The sequence below is a fragment of the Acipenser ruthenus genome, chromosome 48, assembly GCF_902713425.1.
Source record: "Acipenser ruthenus chromosome 48, fAciRut3.2 maternal haplotype, whole genome shotgun sequence".
Taxonomy (NCBI): Eukaryota; Metazoa; Chordata; class Actinopteri; order Acipenseriformes; family Acipenseridae; genus Acipenser; species Acipenser ruthenus.
Window position 1 is genome coordinate 550,795 of NC_081236.1, and position 18,743 is coordinate 569,537.

The 18,743-nt window shown below is 47.5% G+C and overlaps 1 protein-coding gene across 6 annotated transcripts in view; it reads right to left on the reverse strand.

The window, feature by feature from the left end:
- Positions 1–631: 631 nt before the first annotated feature.
- Positions 632–18,743, reverse strand: part of LOC117404628 (calmodulin-binding transcription activator 2-like) — a 38,928-nt gene continuing 20,816 nt past the window's right edge. Inside the window, exons 12-22 of one of the 6 annotated variants that reach the window (XM_059014575.1) lie at positions 14,445–14,692; positions 12,277–12,355; positions 11,389–11,746; positions 10,560–11,050; positions 9,446–9,633; positions 7,624–7,801; positions 6,216–6,287; positions 5,841–5,861; positions 4,713–4,903; positions 4,527–4,601; positions 632–3,565 (exon numbers count right to left, since the gene is read on the reverse strand). In XM_059014575.1, the coding sequence (XP_058870558.1) occupies positions 3,523–3,565; positions 4,527–4,601; positions 4,713–4,903; positions 5,841–5,861; positions 6,216–6,287; positions 7,624–7,801; positions 9,446–9,633; positions 10,560–11,050; positions 11,389–11,746; positions 12,277–12,355; positions 14,445–14,692 (1,944 nt within the window). In that variant the 3' untranslated portion in view covers positions 632–3,522. Of the gene's footprint in view, positions 3,566–4,526; positions 4,602–4,712; positions 4,904–5,840; positions 5,862–6,215; positions 6,329–7,623; positions 7,904–9,445; positions 9,634–10,559; positions 11,051–11,388; positions 11,747–12,276; positions 12,356–14,444; positions 14,693–18,743 lie in introns of those variants that run through there. The other 5 variants (XM_059014571.1, XM_059014572.1, XM_059014574.1 and 2 more) reach the window with 5 other exon arrangements.

Below are 18,743 nucleotides of genomic sequence, written 5' to 3' on the forward strand. Positions count from 1 at the left end.
TGTATTACTAGGAGTCATGGAGTTTTATAACATAACGCTACAAAGTACTCAATGCAACTGGCTGAGCAGGAATAATAGTAATAATAATAATAATAATAATAATAATACATCAGAGTCTGCTTAAGATGTGTTTCTGACGCAACTCCCCTCCTCTCCCTCCCCCTCTCCTCTCCTTCCTCCTCTCCTTCCCCCTCCCTCCCTCTCCCTCAAACCCCTCCCGCTCCCCTCCCTCTACTTCCCCCCTCTCCCTCTTCCCCTCCCCTCCCATCTCATCTCTCTTCCCCCTCCCCCTGTATGATCCGAGTCTGTCTGCTTGAGATGTGTTTCTGTCGCGACTCCCCTCCTCTCCCTCTCCTTTCCTCCTCTCCTCCCTCCCTCTCCCCTCTCCCCCTCCTCCTTTCCCATCCCCACTCCCTCCCCCCCTCCCCCTCCCTCTCCTCCCTCCCCCCCTCTCCACTCCCCCTCCTCTCCTCCCTCTCCCTCTCCCTCCTCTCCCCTCTCCCCTCTCCCCCTGTAGTAGAGCATTTCACAGCCCTGGAGGACTCCCCCTGTATTGCGTTGCCTACCTATCCGTGGTCATCCCGGGATTAATCCTGGGAAAAAAAAAAAAAAAACACAGCAAAACACAATCTGTGTTCATTTCTGTTTTTATTAAGAAATATTTAAACAGTCTCAACCGAGACGAATGCAGCGGGACTCGGCAAAGAAACCATTTTACACCAAAAGACAAAAACAAAACCATTCAGTATTATTTATTTATTTTCGGCATTTTGTGTCGTCTTTTTTTTTAAGTTATGCAAACTTGTACAAACAAACTTCATGCAAAAGTATATAAATAGTTAATAAACAGCTTCGTTTTCAATATTATTTGTATGTATCACACAACTTCCTTTTTGCATAATGGTCATGCATTATTAGTAGTAGTAATAATAATAATAATAATAATAATAATAATAATAATAATAATAATAATAATAATATTTTCTTAGTATTAAGCAAGCTCGGTTTTCTTTACCTTAAATATATTCTCAGCAACAATTTTCGTATTTTACAATATTTACAGTATGCTGCACGTCTTTTTAAAACCTACCTCGAGATTAATTTTTTTTACATCCTACTAGCTTCTCTGTTAAAATCAAAACCAGACTAGAAGCTCAGAAAACGGGAAAACGACCTACACGAAGATACAGAGGCGAGCTCTCGTTCTCTTGCACAGAATTCAAGCTGATGTGGCATCCGAAGGAAACAGATGCTTGAATTCGTTCTGACTGCTGCTCTCTGCAAACGGCTGAGAAAAACCAGCTGCTTCCTCGCTCGTTTTCAACGGGGTATTAGCAGGGATGGAAACAAGACTCCTGTTGCATAGCGGTTTGATCCATTCCTGGTTTTACTGCGAGTTTAATAAGACACACCTGAGCTTGTTGCCCAGACACACTGGGGGCTGATCAAGCTGGTAGTAAAACCTGGACTGGGTGACACTGCTGTGGAACAGGAGTCTCACAGTACCAGCTTACTGTGTGAGGAGACATCAGTCCGAAAGCCAGTGCTAATCACATTTACAGTACTGTGCATTTTTTTCAAATAATTTAAAAAAACACAGTTTTCAGCAGACTTGGTGTGTGCGCAGGGTCTCGTACTGAACTCGCTTTCACAAGTTGATCTGGGTCTGTATTATTATTATTATTTTTATGTGCTTCACAATATTAAACGAAGCTGATCAGAGACGACGCTGGTATTAAGAAAAGACAAAAAACTGATAATGAAAAAGATCAAGCTAATTCGGACATTTAAAAATGAAGCAAGGTGCTTTAAATTAATTAATTTAAAAAATATACAATATTGTAATGTTAGATGCAAGAAACTAATCATATATATATATATGTGTGTGTGATTAGTTTCTTGCATATAACATTACAATATATATATTTTGTGTGTGTATATATATATATAATATAATATACACACACACTCACAAATATATATATAAATACACACATACAGAATAGAATAATTCTGGTTTTCCCATATATTTGAGCATAAGGTATAGCTTATTACCTGTGTTTATTTTATACAGCCTTTTTTGCTCATCTTTATCAAGGGTGCCAATAATTCTGGAGGTGACTGCATGTGTGTGTATATATTATATATATATATATATATATATATATATATATATATATATATATATATATATATATGTGTGTGTGTGTGTGTGTGTATAGTCCTTTTATTTTCTTGTAGGTCGTTTTTCTAGTGTGTTATTCTCCCACTCTACAGGTTCACTGCAGTCTATGCTGTCAGCGCTGAGCGTTTGTGAAAGTACGTGTGGAGTGAAGGACAGAGGGTTGCTGTTTCTACAATCCTTATTGAGCTCAGAGCGCCTCTGCAGTGACGCTGCTCTGGTCTACAGCTCTGGCCAAGTTTCGCATCACCCTGGATACAGAATGAACTAACTGTGCTTCACAAAGCCGAATGAAACCTGATGAATGATGTCAACACACTGAATTACACACCGCTTTGTACTCTCCATATATACTGAACGAAAATAGAGAAATCTGACATGAAATACTACTGTACTACTATTATGGCTTCCGGTATAGACTTTTTTTTTGTAGTTTCTTTGATTACATGATGTTAAATAAAAGATAAAAAAAATATATATATATTTTTTTTGTTAAATGACGCATCCTAAATTTCTAGGTGATGCAAAACTGATTTTTTTTTTTTCTGTTGCAGTTGCAGTTTCAAACCAGCAGATGGCAGCACAGCCTAATAAGAGATCGCAGATTTACAGAAAGGGCTGGCTTTCATTTTCTCTACAGAAAAACCAGACCCCTTTTAACCCCCCATAAGGAATGAGAACAGAAACGTGCGTGTTTCTGCCTGAAGGCATTTTGAACAGATTTGAACCTTGTATTAAAAGCCAGAAGCTTAGAGGGCTCTCTCTCTCTCTCTCTCTCTCTCTATAAAATATACAAAACTCAACAGCAGCAGAACGGATACAGAAACACAGCACAGCGACAGTACAAAGCATAAACCCGTTATCGACAGTATCTACAGCGACTGCTGTGCGTAAACTACAAAGGGTTTAGAAGTGCTAAAAAGAGGCTTCGTTGAATCCGGTTGAAGACACTGAGAAAGACTTCCAGTGGAAACGTCTGTCAGCACCCTGTTTGTTTCAGAGTCTGTGTTTGTGGTTCACGTTGGGAGGCAGCGTCTATAGCGGCTGTTGAAAACGCACAATCCAGAGTCTTTCAGCTTCCTTTTCCGTACAAAGAAAATGATCCAAAATTGTTTTTCTTCTTTTTAATTAAGACCGAAGTTGAGTCCAACATTCATTCATTAAAAAAAAAAGTACGTTATTTTTGTTTGTTTGTTTGTCGTTTTGCATTGCGTGAAAAAGGATGAGTAAACATTACTGTAGTCTTCCTTACTCCTCTTGGTCTGTCTGTCTGTCTGTCTGTCTGTCTGTCTGTCTGTCTGTCTGTCTCTGTGATGCCTGTAGCTGGTCAGACCCCTCTTCTACAAGCCCTCCAACTCCTTGCTCTGCTTCAATTCCTTTATCCTGCAGGGGGCGACAGAGGCACAGGCTTTAAAATGAGCGACGGCTTTGACTGACTCTCCACACTGCAGAGCTGCACAGAGGTCTAGGAATGACAGCTCCTCTCTCCACACTGCAGAGCGCTCTAGCAGTATAGGAAAGAGAACTCCACTCTCCACACTGCAGAGCGCTCTAGCAGTATAGGAAAGAGAACTCCACTCTCCACACTGCAGAGCGCTCTAGCAGTACAGGAAAGAGAACTCCACTCTCCACACTGCAGAGCGCTCTAGCAGTATAGGAAAGAGAACTCCACTCTCCACACTGCAGAGCGCTCTAGCAGTACAGGAAAGAGAACTCCACTCTCCACACTGCAGAGCGCTCTAGCAGTATAGGAAAGAGAACTCCACTCTCCACACTGCAGAGCGCTCTAGCAGTATAGGAAAGAGAACTCCACTCTCCACACTGCAGAGCGCTCTAGTAGTATAGGAAAGAGAACTCCACTCTCCACACTGCAGAGCGCTCTAGTAGTATAGGAAAGAGAACTCCACTCTCCACACTGCAGAGCGCTCTAGCAGTATAGGAAAGATGAGAGTGGAGAGAGGAGGAGAGTAGAGGAGAGATGAGAGGAGAGGTAAGGAGAGAGGAGGAGAGTAGAGATGAGGGAAGGAGAGGAGAGGGAGAGGAGGAGAGGGAGGAGGTAAGGAGAGGAGGAGAGATGAGAGGAGAGGTAAGGAGAGAGGAGGAGTAGAGATGAGGAGAGGGAAGGAGAGGAGAGAGGAGGTAAGGAGAGAGGAGGAGAGAAGAGATGAGGGAAGGAGAGGAGAGGGAGAGGAGGAGAGGGAAGGAGAGGACAGGAGAGATGAGAGGGAAGGAGAGATGAGAGGAGAGAAGAGGGGAGGAGAGGAGATGATGGTGGGGCAGCGATGGAGAGAGGAGAGGGGAGGAGAGGAGACAGTGGTGGGGCAGCGATGGACCCGCTGGGTACCTGTGTCGGCAGCGTCTCAGGAAGCGCATGATCTTGCGAGCCGCCTGGTCCTGCTTCTTCGTCAGAAAGGATCCCCTGAGAGACGGAACACACGTCAGGAGAGCCACTCCCTCCTCCTCCTCCTCCTCCTCCCCCCCTCTCACCCCGGCCCCTCCCCCCCTCTCCCTCCACACCCTCCACACTCACTTCATCTTCTGCTGCATGCTGCCCCCGGCCCGGGGGCCCTGCTTCATTCTCTCGTACTTATAGCTGCGGTAGTACTGCTGGATCAGGACCGCTGCGCGCCGGCTCTGCTGGAACTTCTTCTGCTCGTAGTAGCTGCGGAACTTGCTCTGGATCAGGATGGCTGCCTGCGTCATCTTCTTATAAAGAGCGTACTGCCGGAGAGAGAGAGGGAGAGAGAGAGAGGGGGAGGGAGAGAGAGAGGGGAGGAGAGAGAGAGAGAGGGAGGGAGAGGAGAGAGAGAGAGGGAGGGAGAGGAGAGGGAGGGAGAGGAGAGAGAGGAGAGGGAGAGGAGAGGGAGAGGGAGAGAGGAGGAGGAGAGGGAGAGAGAGGGAGGAGAGAGAGAGGAGAGGGAGAGGAGAGGGAGGGAGAGGGAGAGAGGAGGAGGAGAGGGAGAGAGGGAGGAGAGAGAGAGGAGAGGGAGGGAGAGGGAGCAAGAGAGGAGAGGGAGGGAGGGACGGAGAGAGAGGGAGGGAGAGGGAGAGGGAGAGAGAGGAGGGAGGGAGGGGGAGAGGGAGAGAGAGAGAGAGAGAGAGAGAGAGGCACAGCAGTGGGGTTAAAATCCAGAGAGAGAGAGAAAGAGAGAGGCACAGGTGTGGAGAGGACTAGAGGAAAGAGAACTTCCCTCTCCACACTAGCTGTATAGAGGTCTAGAGGAAAGAGAAGTCCACTCAACACTGCAGAGCTGTATAGAGGTCTACAGGAAAGAGAACTCCCCTCTCCACACTGCAGAGCTGTATAGAGGTCTATAGGAAAGAGAGCTCCCCTCAACACACTGCAGAGCTGTATAGAGGTCTATAGGAAAGAGAGCTCCCCTCAACTTCTGGCAGACTTCTGCGATATCATTTTGTAGTTTCGTTGATTACACGATGTTAAATAAAAGATCTAAATTATGTTCAACAGTACAGTTTTTTTTTTTGTTTTTGTTTTTGTAAAACCTGGGAATATTTTAGGCAAAAATAAAAGGCAGAGACTTGAATGAAAACGGTCTCATATCCCTCCCAACAAAGCAGCCAACGAGAGAGACAGACACACAGAGAGAGAGAGGCGATGGTCAGCACAAGGTAAAGAGACAATCATTAATGAGTTTACCTTCAGCGCTATCCATGTTAGCTAGCAGAGACAAGAGAGGGGAGAGAGAACGGGCAAGGTCAGTCCGGGTTAGTGTGAAGTCTCTCGCAAGCTGCAAGAACCACCAAGGCACACACGCGGACACACACACACACACACACACACACACACGCGTTTTTAATAAGTTAATTTGTGAGTTATTCAAAGTTTTTGGCTGATTAATTAAATACAGTCTGAAATCAGTAACTGAATTATAACCAGTTATTTTATTTATCTATTTATTTATTTTTTCAACAGTACAGAAAACGTTTTACGGTTTGATCATTTTTTTTAATTGAATTTTTTTTTGGTTTGATCTCCTTTCTCAAGCCCCAGACGTGCACCACCTGCGCATACCTGTTTGTACTTCCGGTAGCACCTCTGGATCACAGCTGCAGCCATTTCCTGTTGCTCTTTTAACCTTCGACCCTGAGGGGAGAGGTTGGGTTAGAACCCTGGCAGTCCTCACCCTTATAAAAAAAAAAGTGTCCCACAGTAAAAACACAGCAAAGTGTGATAAAGCACAGAGAGGTGTGGTAAAGCATAGGGGAGCATTGTAAAGCACAGAGAGGTCTGGTAAAGCATAGGGAAGCATTGTAAAGCACAGAGAGGTCTGGTAAAGCATAGGGAAGCATTGTAAAGCACAGAGAGGTGTGGTAAAGCATAGGGAAGCATTGTAAAGCACAGAGAGGTGCGGTAAAGCATAGGGAAGCATTGTAAAGCACAGAGAGGTGTGGTAAAGCATAGGGAAGCATTGTAAAGCACAGAGAGGTGTGGCAAAGCATAGGGAAGCATTGTAAAGCACAGAGAGGTCTGGTAAAGCATAGGGAAGCATTGTAAAGCACAGAGAGGTCTGGTAAAGCATAGGGAAGCATTGTAAAGCACAGAGAGGTGTGGTAAAGCATAGGGAAGCATTGTAAAGCACAGAGAGGTCTGGTAAAGCATAGGGAAGCATTGTAAAGCACAGAGAGGTCTGGTAAAGCATAGGGAAGCATTGTAAAGCACAGAGAGGTGTGGTAAAGCATAGGGAAGCATTGTAAAGCACAGAGAGGTGTGGTAAAGCATAGGGAAGCATTGTAAAGCACAGAGAGGTGTGGTAAAGCATAGGGAAGCATTGTAAAGCACATTAAAGCATACTGAACAGGGTACACTAACCCTTATACAAGTTCCCCACAGTAAAAGCACAGCACAGTGTAATAAAGCACAGAGAAAGCATGGTAATGCACAGGTAGGCATTATACAATTAAAACCAAGTTTTTAAAATCTTTTTTTAATTATTACGTTTTGTTTAAGGCTGTTTTTAATTGAATGGTTTAATTGTTCATTTTTTTTTCGGGATCCTTGTGATGAAAGGCGCTGCAGAAACGTGAATGGCACTGCACTGTATTGTAGAACGAGCGTCAAGTTTTTTTTGGAGGGGGGTGGAGGGATTAAAACAGGCCAGATTTCGGGCGAGGGTCCTGCGACAAACGCCCAGCAGAGCTGTCCCGTCCACGGAATGCGCCATGAAGCGATGATGTCATACTTTTGGACTGCTTTAGTTAAGAAAGTGAATGGCTGCACGTACACAGCTATGGACACAAGTTTTGCATCGCCTAGAATTTCCGGATTGGGGAAACAAACAAAAAAAAACAAAAACAACTATACAAACATAACTGCAGATCTTTTATTTAACATCACGCGATCGAAGAAACTACAAAATGATCTCGCAAGCGTCTACCGGGAGCCAGAACGGACGCTGCGCTGTGAGCCGCGGTCTGGGTACCTTGTACTTGCGGAAGGCTGTCTGGATGATGCGTGCGGCCTCATACAGCTCCCTCTGCTCGTGATCAGACAGCGTCAGCAGTGCGAATTCGCTCTCCATCTTCACACCGGCCGAGGCGCTCAGGAACTCGGACCAGTCGGCTGTGGTGGGGACGTCCACCTTGTCGAAGGCCAGGTCGCTGAGAGGAGAGTGAACGGGGCTGAGACACGGGTTCGAGGGAGCAGGAGGAGGAGGAGGAGGAGGAGGAGGAGGGACAGGCAGGGGGGCGCTACACACTGATCTGAAGGAGAGGGAGAGCACACAAAACAAAAATGGAAAAATAAAAGAAAAAGGGCACGCGAAATAAAAAGATATCCGATTGAAACACAAACGAAATGACATGAAGAAAAAAATACATAACAACTCTGAAACTGGTTCATTTGTCCGGAGGGGGGAGGGGGAGTGGGGGGGGGCAGTTTATCGTATCCTTGGTAATTCAAACTCATTCAAATTCTAAAAACTACAAGAAACCGAGTCAAGCAGACTTGCCTTTTCCAGCGTGATTAGTCTGGCTGATTTAATTTCTCGTGGTTTAACTGAAGTACTGTATACCATCTTGGATACACAGCCCCCCCAGCCCCCCCCCCCCCAAATAACTTAAATAAACAAATAAATAATAAGTACAAATTCGACAAAAATAAAAGGTCCACTCTGAAATGAAATGAAATACACACAGCACCCGCTGAACCCGCTGTCCCCAACTTCATTCACATTCAGTGTATCTCTGTGTATCTCAGTGTGTCTCAGTGTGTCTCTGTGTATCTCTGTGTGTGTCAGTGTATCTCAGTGTGTCTCTGTGTATCTCTGTGTGTGTCAGTGTATCTCAGTGTGTCTCAGTGTGTCTCTGTGTGTCTCTGTGTGTCTCTGTGTATCTCTGTGCGTCTTTGTGTGTCTCTGTGTATCTCAGTGTGTCTCAGTGTATCTCAGTGTGTCTCAGTGTATCTCAGTGTGTCTCAGTGCATCTCAGTGTATCTCAGTGTGTCTCAGTGTGTGTCAGTGTACCTCTGTGTACCTCAGTGTATCTCAGTGTATCTCAGTGTATCTCAGTGTGTGTCAGTGTATCTCAGTGTATCTCAGTGTGTCTCAGTGCATCTCAGTGTATCTCAGTGTGTGTCAGTGTATCTCAGTGTATCTCAGTGTATCTCAGTGTATCTCAGTGTATCTCAGTGTGTCTCTGTGTATCTCAGTGTGTCTCAGTGTATCTCAGTGTGTCTCAGTGTATCTCAGTGTGTCTCAGTGCATCTCAGTGTATCTCAGTGTGTCTCAGTGCATCTCAGTGTATCTCAGTGTGTGTCAGTGTATCTCAGTGTATCTCAGTGTGTGTCAGTGTGTCTCAGTGTATCTCAGTGTATCTCAGTGTGTCTCAGTGTGTGTCAGTGTACCTCTGTGTATCTCAGTGTATCTCAGTGTATCTCAGTGTATCTCAGTGTGTGTCAGTGTATCTCAGTGTATCTCAGTGTGTCTCAGTGCATCTCAGTGTATCTCAGTGTGTGTCAGTGTATCTCAGTGTATCTCAGTGTATCTCAGTGTATCTCAGTGTATCTCAGTGTGTCTCTGTGTATCTCAGTGTGTCTCAGTGTATCTCAGTGTGTCTCAGTGTATCTCAGTGTGTCTCAGTGCATCTCAGTGTATCTCAGTGTGTCTCAGTGCATCTCAGTGTATCTCAGTGTGTGTCAGTGTATCTCAGTGTATCTCAGTGTGTGTCAGTGTGTCTCAGTGTATCTCAGTGTATCTCTGTGTATCTCTGTGTACTGCAGTGTATGGCGGTGTGCTCCAGCCCTACCTGTGCTGGGACAGTGCTGGCAGCTGCTCCATGTTCTCCAGGTAGCTGGCCAGCCAGGGCATGCCCTCCCTGACAGGGGTGTTGTCCTGGCGCTCCTTCAGGGGCGTCTCCGCTGAGCCAAAGTCATCCTGCTTGATCCGGTCCGGAGTGGCTTTAATGATCTGCTCTGCCAGGGTGATCATGTCAACCTGGGGGAGAGGAGAGAGGAGAGAGGAGAGAGGAGAGAGGGGAGAGGAGAGAGGAGAGGAGAGAGGAGAGAGGAGAGAGGAGAGAGGAGAGAGAGGAGAGGAGAGAGGAGAGAGGGGAGAGGAGAGAGGAGAGGAGAGAGGAGAGAGGAGAGAGGAGAGAGGAGAGAGGAGAGTGGAGAGAGAGGAGAGAGGAGAGAGGAGAGAGAGGAGAGGAGAGTGGAGAGAGAGGAGAGAGGAGAGAGAAAGGAGAGAGAGGAGAGAGAGGAGAGAGGAGAGAGGAGAGAGGAGAGAGAGGAGAGAGGAGAGAGGAGAGAGGAGAGGAGAGAGAGGAGAGAGGAGAGAGGAGAGAGGAGAGGGGAGGAGATTAATCGATTATTGATCGTCATGGCTTCAATGAAACATTTTGTTAATCGGGTTTTAATACAACAGGGATGCACAGCGTGTGATAACTTCAAACGGTGCACTAGCCCGGTCAACACGAGGACTCTCACTCAAACGGTGCACTAGCCCGGTCAACACGAGGACTCTCACTCAAACGCTGCACTAGCCCGGTCAACACGAGGACTCTCACTCAAACGGTGCACTAGCCCAGTCAACACGAGGACTCTCACTCAAACGGTGCTCTAGCCCAGTCAACACGAGGACTCTCACTCAAACGGTGCACTAGCCCGGTCAACACGAGGACTCTCACTCAAACGGTGCACTAGCCCAGTCAACACGAGGACTCTCACTCAAACGGTGCTCTAGCCCAGTCAACACGAGGACTCTTGCTGGCGTGTCAGCCCCTGATTTCAGTGGAGAGCTCAATCAGAAACACAGAATAGTTTGTGCCGAGCTTTCTAATAAATGAATCTGTGCAGCCTGTCTATTATTGTAATGAGTGCAGTCTTGCTCTTGCAATGAAACAGCGCCCCCTGGTGCCTCACCTGCAGCACGTCGCCAGCGGGCAGGCACTCCTCGTTCTCCGCGTTCTCGCTGTAGCTCAGCAGCTCCGCCTCCAGGGGGTCCCCAAACCCGCGGGGGGGCCCCCTCCCCCTCCCGATCAGGCTGGCCTCGTACTCCATGAGGAAGGAGGCCTCTGCCGGCCCGCAGTGCAGACTCGAGGCCCTGGTCCGGAGAGAGGCCTGCTCTTCCTGGAGGTACCAGGCGGGGAGGTGTGGTGGAGGCTGTTCCCTCCTCTCCCGGTCCCCCCCAGCATCCTGCAGGGAGTCTGTGGGCAGGCTCTTCCCTTGCTCGAACCCCCTCCCCGGCTCTGAGATCTCCATGGCCACCTCCTGCTCCGTTGGGCTGGGGTTGGAGTCGGGGCTGCCCGAGGGGGACTCCCTGGGGAAAGAGCTGCTGGAGTAGGCAGAGGAGAGGGAGGGGGGGGCAGAGGAGAGATCGGAGGGGGACGGGGGGCTGCTGGAGGTGCTCAGGCCTGGGAGAGAGAGAGAAAGAGGAGAGAAAACACTTAAAAAAAAATCTATATATATATAAATCACAAATAATTAAATACAGTCTAGTATAGAGAACTCAGTGCTGTACTGGGGATCTGAGAGCCAGCTAATTCAATACAGTCTAGTATAGAGAACTCAGTGCTGTACTGGGGATCTGAGAGCCAGCTAATTCAATACAGTCTAGTATAGAGAACTCAGTGCTGTACTGGGGATCTGAGAGCCAGCTAATTCAATACAGCCTAGTATAGAGAACTCAGTGCTGTACTGGGGATCTGAGAGCCAGCTAATGGCCAACAATGGCAAACCCCTGACCTCTTACCTGTATCGGGGCTGGTGGAGAGTGGGGAGGGAACCCTCGCTCCTTCGGGGTGGTGCCCAGCCCAGTGCAGCCAGCCTCCCTCTGCACCAGTGCTCCCAGAACTCCCAATGCCTCCCTCTGTGTCGGGCCACGCTGGCCCCTGTCCTGACCGTTGCCTCCAGTCTCCTGGCTCCTCCTCCCTGGCCCTCAGCTCCTGCCTCTCCAGATCCTCCAGGCAGCTGGCCAGCCCAACGTGCCCCCTGGATCGAGCCACGCACAGGGGCAGCCGGCCCAGCGAGTCCGGGATAGCCAGGGCCAGCCGGTCCCATTGGTACAGGAGCACCGCGGCCTCCAGGTGACCCAGAGCACAGGCCCACATCTGAGAGGGGAGAGTGAGGAGAGAGAGAGAAGAGAGGGAGAAGCGGGGGTGTGAGGGAGGAGAGAGAGAAAAGAGGGAGAAGCGGGGGTGTGAGGGAGGAGAGAGAGAAGAGAGGGAGAAGCGGGGGTGAGAGGGAGGAGAGAGAGAAGAGAGGGAGAAGCGGGGGTGTGAGGGAGGAGAGAGAGAAGAGAGGGAGAAGCGGGGGTGTGAGGGAGGAGAGAGAGGGAGGAGAGATAGAGGTGAGAGGGAGAGAAGAGAGTGACAGAGAGAGGCAAGAGATAGGGGAAAGCAGAGGAAGGGAGAGAGAGAGAGTGACAGAGAAAGGCAAGAGATAGGGGAAAGCAGAGGAAGAGAGAGAGAGAGAGGGGGGGTCAGGGAGGGGAGTAAGGGGAGAGATTTACTTTAGATGAAGAATGCGATTGCAATTAATAATAGAATCAGTAATAATAATAATAGTAATAATAATAATAATAATAATAATATTTCATTAATTTCCACAGTGCTATAGAGCTGGGGTTGGCTGTATTTACCAGCGGTGTGCAGGAGAAGTGATCTACATTCAGCGGGTCCACTTCCTGCTCTAAATCCAGACTCTCTGGATTCACGCTCCTGTGGGAAAAAAAAAAAACAGAACAGCCGCAAATCAGCAAAGTGGCTCCGGGTGCTGATAACAGCAGGGCTGATGAACTGTCCCTCTCTACATACATGCAAGGCGACTGAAATGCTGCTGCGTGTTAAAACTACCGAGCCATGGCTGGGGGGGGAACGCCTGCTTCACAACTTAAAGAGTAAGTAGCAGGGTTCTGAAAAATATAGCGTTGCACGTCCCCACGCGTTGCTGCCGCTGTTTAAATAACTGACCTGGTGTTTTCCTTTTCATCGTTAGCATCCTGACAGCTTTTTACACACCTTCAAAGTCTGTTTTAAAGATCTTTTTACAATGCCCGCTCCAGTGCACTCTGTCTGTCTGTCTGTGTCTACTCTGCCTGTGTGTCTGTCTGTGTCTGTCTGTATGTCTGTCTGTGTCTGCCTGTCTGTCTGTCTGTGTGTGTGTCTGTGTCTGTCTGTGTATCTGTCTGTCTGTGTCTGCCTGTGTGTCTGTCTGTGTCTGTGTCTGCCTGTGTGTCTGTCTGTCTGTGTCTGCCTGTGTGTCTGTCTGTCTGTCTGTGTGTTTGTGTCTGTCTGTGTATCTGTCTGTCTGTCTGTCTGTCTGTGTCTGTCTGTGTCTGCCTGTGTGTCTGTCTGTCTGTCTGTGTGTGTCTATCTGTGTATCTGTCTGTCTGTCTGTCTGTCTGTGTCTGTGTCTGTCTGTGTGTGTGTGTGTCTGTGTGTGTGTGTGTATGTCTGTGTGTTTGTGTCTGTCTGTGTATCTGTCTGTCTGTGTGTCTGTCTGTTTGTCTGTCTGTGTGTGTGTGTGTGTGTCTGCCTGTGTGTCTGTCTGTGTCTGCCTGTGTGTCTGTCTGTCTGTCTGTGTGTTTGTGTCTGTCTGTGTATCTGTCTGTGTCTGTCTGTCTGTATTAAATATGCAATGTAAGTCACCACATAGGGATTTCACATTATAGAAAATATAATTTAACTAAAACTTTATAAAGCTTATGGAGTGAATGAGGTCAGATTGCGTGGCAGAGCTGCACAATCTGATCATTCCCCTGCTGGGACGGAGCGCTCCACAGAAACCAGGTGCTGACAATCAGACGAGGGTCGCTGGTGTCGATCACACTGACTTACCATTCAGAGTGAAGCGACTGAAGAAACAGCTTAATTCAGATGAAATCTCAGGGATGGAAACAGGACTCCCCTTGCACAGCAGTTTGATCCATTCCTGGTTTTACTAGGAGTTTAGTACCAACCTGAGCTTGTTACCTACACACACTGGGGTTAATCAAGCTTGTGTTAAAACCTGGAATGGGTGGCACTGCTATGCAACAGGAGTCTTATTCCCATCCCTGAATGTTCTTGCATTGGTAGCTCAGCTGCATTGCTCATATATAACATGCACTCAGCAAGATATTTACTACAAAGTGCAATTTGCATTTATTGGAAAAGGAAAATAGTTTCACCCCCTGCAATAACACTGAGGAAGGAGCTAGAGCCCAAACGCTGGTCTGCTTGACTCAGTCTCTTCTAGTTTCAATAACACTGAGGAAGGCACTGGAGCCCAAACGCTGGTCTGCTTGACTCAGTCTCTTCTAGTTTCAATAACACTGATGAAGGCACTGGAGCCCAAACGCTGGTCTGCTTGACTCAGTTTAGTTTCAGTAACACTGATGAAGGCACTAGAGCCCAAACGTTGGTCTGCTTGACTCAGTCTCTTCTAGTTTCAATAACACTGATGAAGGCACTAGAGCCCAAACGCTGGTCTGCTTGACTCAGTTTAGTTTCAATAACACTGATGAAGGCACTAGAGCCCAAACGCTGGTCTGCTTGACTCAGTTTAGTTTCAATAACACTGATGAAGGCACTAAGCTAAATGTTCACAATTAGACAGAAATCAAGACGCCAAAGGGTGCTCCTCCTACAATTAACCATTCAGAACTTCACACAGTTTGGAGCATCACGGGGGTCAGTTTGCACTGTAATAAAAACAACAGACATCTACACACAAGACACTGGGCTGAGATTTTGACATCGATTCCTCGTGTGATTTACAATCTGTAAATTGACTGACTGGTTGCAAATTGCAGTTTGCGGTAGCTACCTTCTCGTGCAAGCAGTGTGCCCCGCGGAGGGGGCGGTTGGAGGGGGAGGTGGGGGGAGGTTGCGGGGGTACCTCCAGCGGATGAGGGTCTCGATCAGCCTCCCGTAGCCCTGCGCGGCCGCCAGGTGCAGCAGCGTCATCCCTCGGAAGCTCGTCTCGTGGACCAGCCTCTCCGAGCGCAGCCAGCAGGGCCGGGTCATCATCTTCTCACACACTGCCATGATGCGCTCCTCGAAGGAGTCCGCCGCCTGAGACGCAAAAACAAGATAAGACGGGTCTTAAAACAGGGGTTTAAAATCATTTAAAAAACAAGGGTTGGGGAGTCTAGTGCTGCATGAACAGATCGTTCGATTGTCCATAGAAATCAGGCGGTGACGATCAGGCGAGGGTCGCTGGTGTCGATTTACCATTTCGAGGGAAACAGCAGCTCGGGTTTTTATCATTATTAGTTTATTTAACAGACGTCTTTATCCAAGGCGACTTACAGAGACCAGGGTGTGTGAACTATGCATCAGCTGCAGAGTCACTTACAACTACGTCTCACCCGAAAGACGGAGCACAAGGAGGTTAAGTGACTTGCTCAGGGTCACACAGTGAGTCAGTGGCTGAGGTGGGATTTGAACCGGGGACCTCCTGGTTACAGGCCCTTTTCTTTAACCACTGGACCACACCGCCTCCTCGGTTTGTGTGGATCGCTCTTCTCCGCAGAGTCTAAAGAAAAAGCAGCAGTCGTGACCTCCAAGGCCCGAGACGCAGAAGAAAATAAGAAACTCAAGAAAATGTTACGAACGAGCGAGAGGAAGCCGCTGTCTGCCCTGTTTACTTGCTTACAGAAATACTGTCCTTATAAGTACAGAAAAACAAGCATGCACACGCACGCACACGCACACACACACACACACACACACAGTACATATTCTAAGAGAGTTGGAAGTCTTAGGTTAAGAGACCTTGATGTGAACTTGAAGTATTTTCCACTGACACACATCGGAAAGATTAGATAGACCCCTCCTCTCCTCGCTTCTCCTCTCCTCTCCTCTCCCTCTCTCTCTTTCCAGCAGGACAGTCAGCTGGCAAGCGGGCAAAGGCTCTTCAAATCCACTTTGCAAATCCTTCCCTCGTTCCGCTCTCCCCTCCCTCTCCTCTCATCTCTTTTCCCTGCCCCATAAATAGCAAGCCTGGAGATGACACTAGAGCCCAGGGCTATAAATGCGAGCGGAGAGGGAATGCGGGCCCCTCGCCCAGTCGGATTGAATCGGAGACCCCCGGGGGCCCTGGCCAGTTTGCAAATCTTTTTAAAATTAGCATCAGGAGTGTCTGCTTCTAGGGTGTGCGTGACGTCAAGGCTGGCTGAAACTAACGTCACTTTCTACCCCCTTCCCCCCCTTCTTTTAAACACACACACACACACACACACACACACACACACACACACACAGACACAGACACACAAACAGACATACAGACAGGCAGACACACACACACACACACATACACACACACATACACACACACACCATACACACAAACAGACATACAGACAGACACACACACACACACAGACAGACAGACAGACAGACAGACAGACACACACACAGACACACACACACACACAGACAGACAGACACACACACAGACAGACAGACAGACAGACAGACACACACACACAGACACACACAGACAGACAGACAGACACACACACACACACACACACAGACAGACAGACACACACACACACACACACAGACAGACAGACAGACAGACAAACACACAGGGGTGAGAGGGAGGAGAGAGAGGAGAGAGGGAGAAGCGGGGGTGTGAGGAAGGAGAGAGAGGGAGGAGAGGTGAGGGAGGAGAGATAGAAGTGAGGGAGAGAAGAGAGTGACAGAGAGAGGCAAGAGATAGAGGAAAGCAGAGGAAGAGAGAGAGAGAGAGGGGGGTCAGGGAGGGGAGTAAGGGGAGAGATTTACTTTAGATGAAGAATGCGATTGCACTTAATAATAGAATCAGTAATAATAATAATAATAATAATAATAATAATAATAATAATAATATTTAATTTATTTCAACAGTGCTATAGAGCTGGGGTTGGCTGTATTTACCAGCGGTGTGCAGGAGAAAGAGTGAGGGGGAGAGAGAGAGGAAGAAAAAGAGACAGAGAGAAAGAGTCAGAGACAGAGGGAGGAAAGAGAGAGGAGGAGAAAAGGAGTGAGTGAGAGAGAAGGATCTGAAAACAAACATATTTAAAGTATAAATCTACGCTTCTTGTATAGTTTGAGAGCGTGAATGCGCTGAAATTTAGAAACTGATCTTTATATATATATATATATATATATATTATCTCCAACACCTGGTGATGTCGAAACGCGCTGTGTGTCGTGTATAATAATAAAGAATTACTTTTTTGGTTTTTTTTAGATGTAAAACGTTGCCGCCTGCTTTTTACTCACTTGAACATCAAGTCTAAAGTGAATTAAGGATACAACTGAGCCATACTGAGAGTGCGTCTCTGCATACAACAAACAAGCAGACTTTGGTTTGTCTTTTACTCAACATGACTAAACAAAGACTTTTATATTCTAGACCGTTTTTGCGTCAGCATCTATATGAAAGATTTGTGAACCTGGGCTGTGCACAAATGACTTTTTCACTATAAATATATATATATACACATTTATATTTACAATATGCATATAATCCTGGCTGTGGGATCTTTGAACGTTTGCCAGACAGCTGTCATAAACACCTCCCAGGAATATTAAGCCTGTCCCTGTACCCCCCCACCCCCGCTTTCATTAACACCTTGCCTGCAATGACAGACACTGACATCACAGTCTCTGGAACAGCTCTTAAAAACATCTCAACTCCGTGTCACTCAGCATGCCAGACATCTCCTCTCATCACACGCAGGCATGGAAACCAGACTCCTGCTGCACAGCAGTTTCACCCATTCCAGGTTTTACTACCAGCTTGGTCAGCCACAGTGTCTCTAAGTTAACAAGCCCAGGTGCTGTACTGAATTAGCTGGCTCTCAGATCCCCAGTACAGCACTGAGTTCTCTATACTAGACTGTACTGAATTAGCTGGCTCTCAGATCCCCAGTACAGCACTGAGTTCTCTATACTAGACTGTATTGAATTAGCTGGCTCTCAGATCTCCAGTACAGCACTGAGTTCTCTATACTAGACTGTACTGAATTAGCTGGCTCTCAGATCCCCAGTACAGCACTGAGTTCTCTATACTAGACTGTATTGAATTAGCTGGCTCTCAGATCCCCAGTACAGCACTGAGTTCTCTATACTAGACTGTATTGAATTAGCTGGCTCTCAGATCCCCAGTACAGCACTGAGTTCTCTATACTAGACTGTATTGAATTAGCTGGCTCTCAGATCCCCAGTACAGCACTGAGTTCTCTATACTAGACTGTATTGAATTAGCTGGCTCTCAGATCCCCAGTACAGCACTGAGTTCTCTACACTAGACTGTATTGAATTAGCTGGCTCTCAGATCTCCAGTACAGCACTGAGTTCTCTATACTAGACTGTATTGAATTAGCTGGCTCTCAGATCCCCAGTACAGCACTGAGTTCTCTACACTAGACTGTATTGAATTAGCTGGCTCTCAGATCCCCAGTACAGCACTGAGTTCTCTATACTAGACTGTATTGAATTAGCTGGCTCTCAGATCTCCAGTACAGCACTGAGTTCTCTACTCTAGACTGTACTGCATAGTAGTTTTACCCATTCCAGCTTGTACTAGGAGCTTGATCAGCCACAGTGTATAGGTAACACGTTCAGGTGAGTCTTATTAGAATAGCAAAACCAGGAATGGATCAAACTGCTATCGAATGGGAGTCTTATTTCCAATGTCTAGGATAAGTGCCCTATCGGCCACAGAGGTCGCTGGTGCGCGGTGAACCGTGGATTGCCCTGCCGACCTAATCCCTCCCTACCCGGGCGGCGCTCGGCCAGCTGTGCTTCACCCCCTAGGAACCCTTGGTCACGGTCGGCAATGACGTAGCCTGGATTCGAACCTGCGATCTCCAGGCTACAGGGCGCATCCTGCACCACGCGGAGAGCCTTTACTGGATGCGCCACTCGGGAGCCCCCCGCTGGCATCCTTTAAGACACAGCTGCTATAAAGAAACCTAACAAGAGGCCAGAGAGCTGAAGTTTCGAGGGGTGAGCCCCAATAACCTTGCGCTTGTGCCAATAAGTGGGAAGGGCAGGGATTTTAAAAGCACTGGTAATCCACATTAACTTGACCTGAGCGAACGAAAACGAACGAGACGTAAGCGAG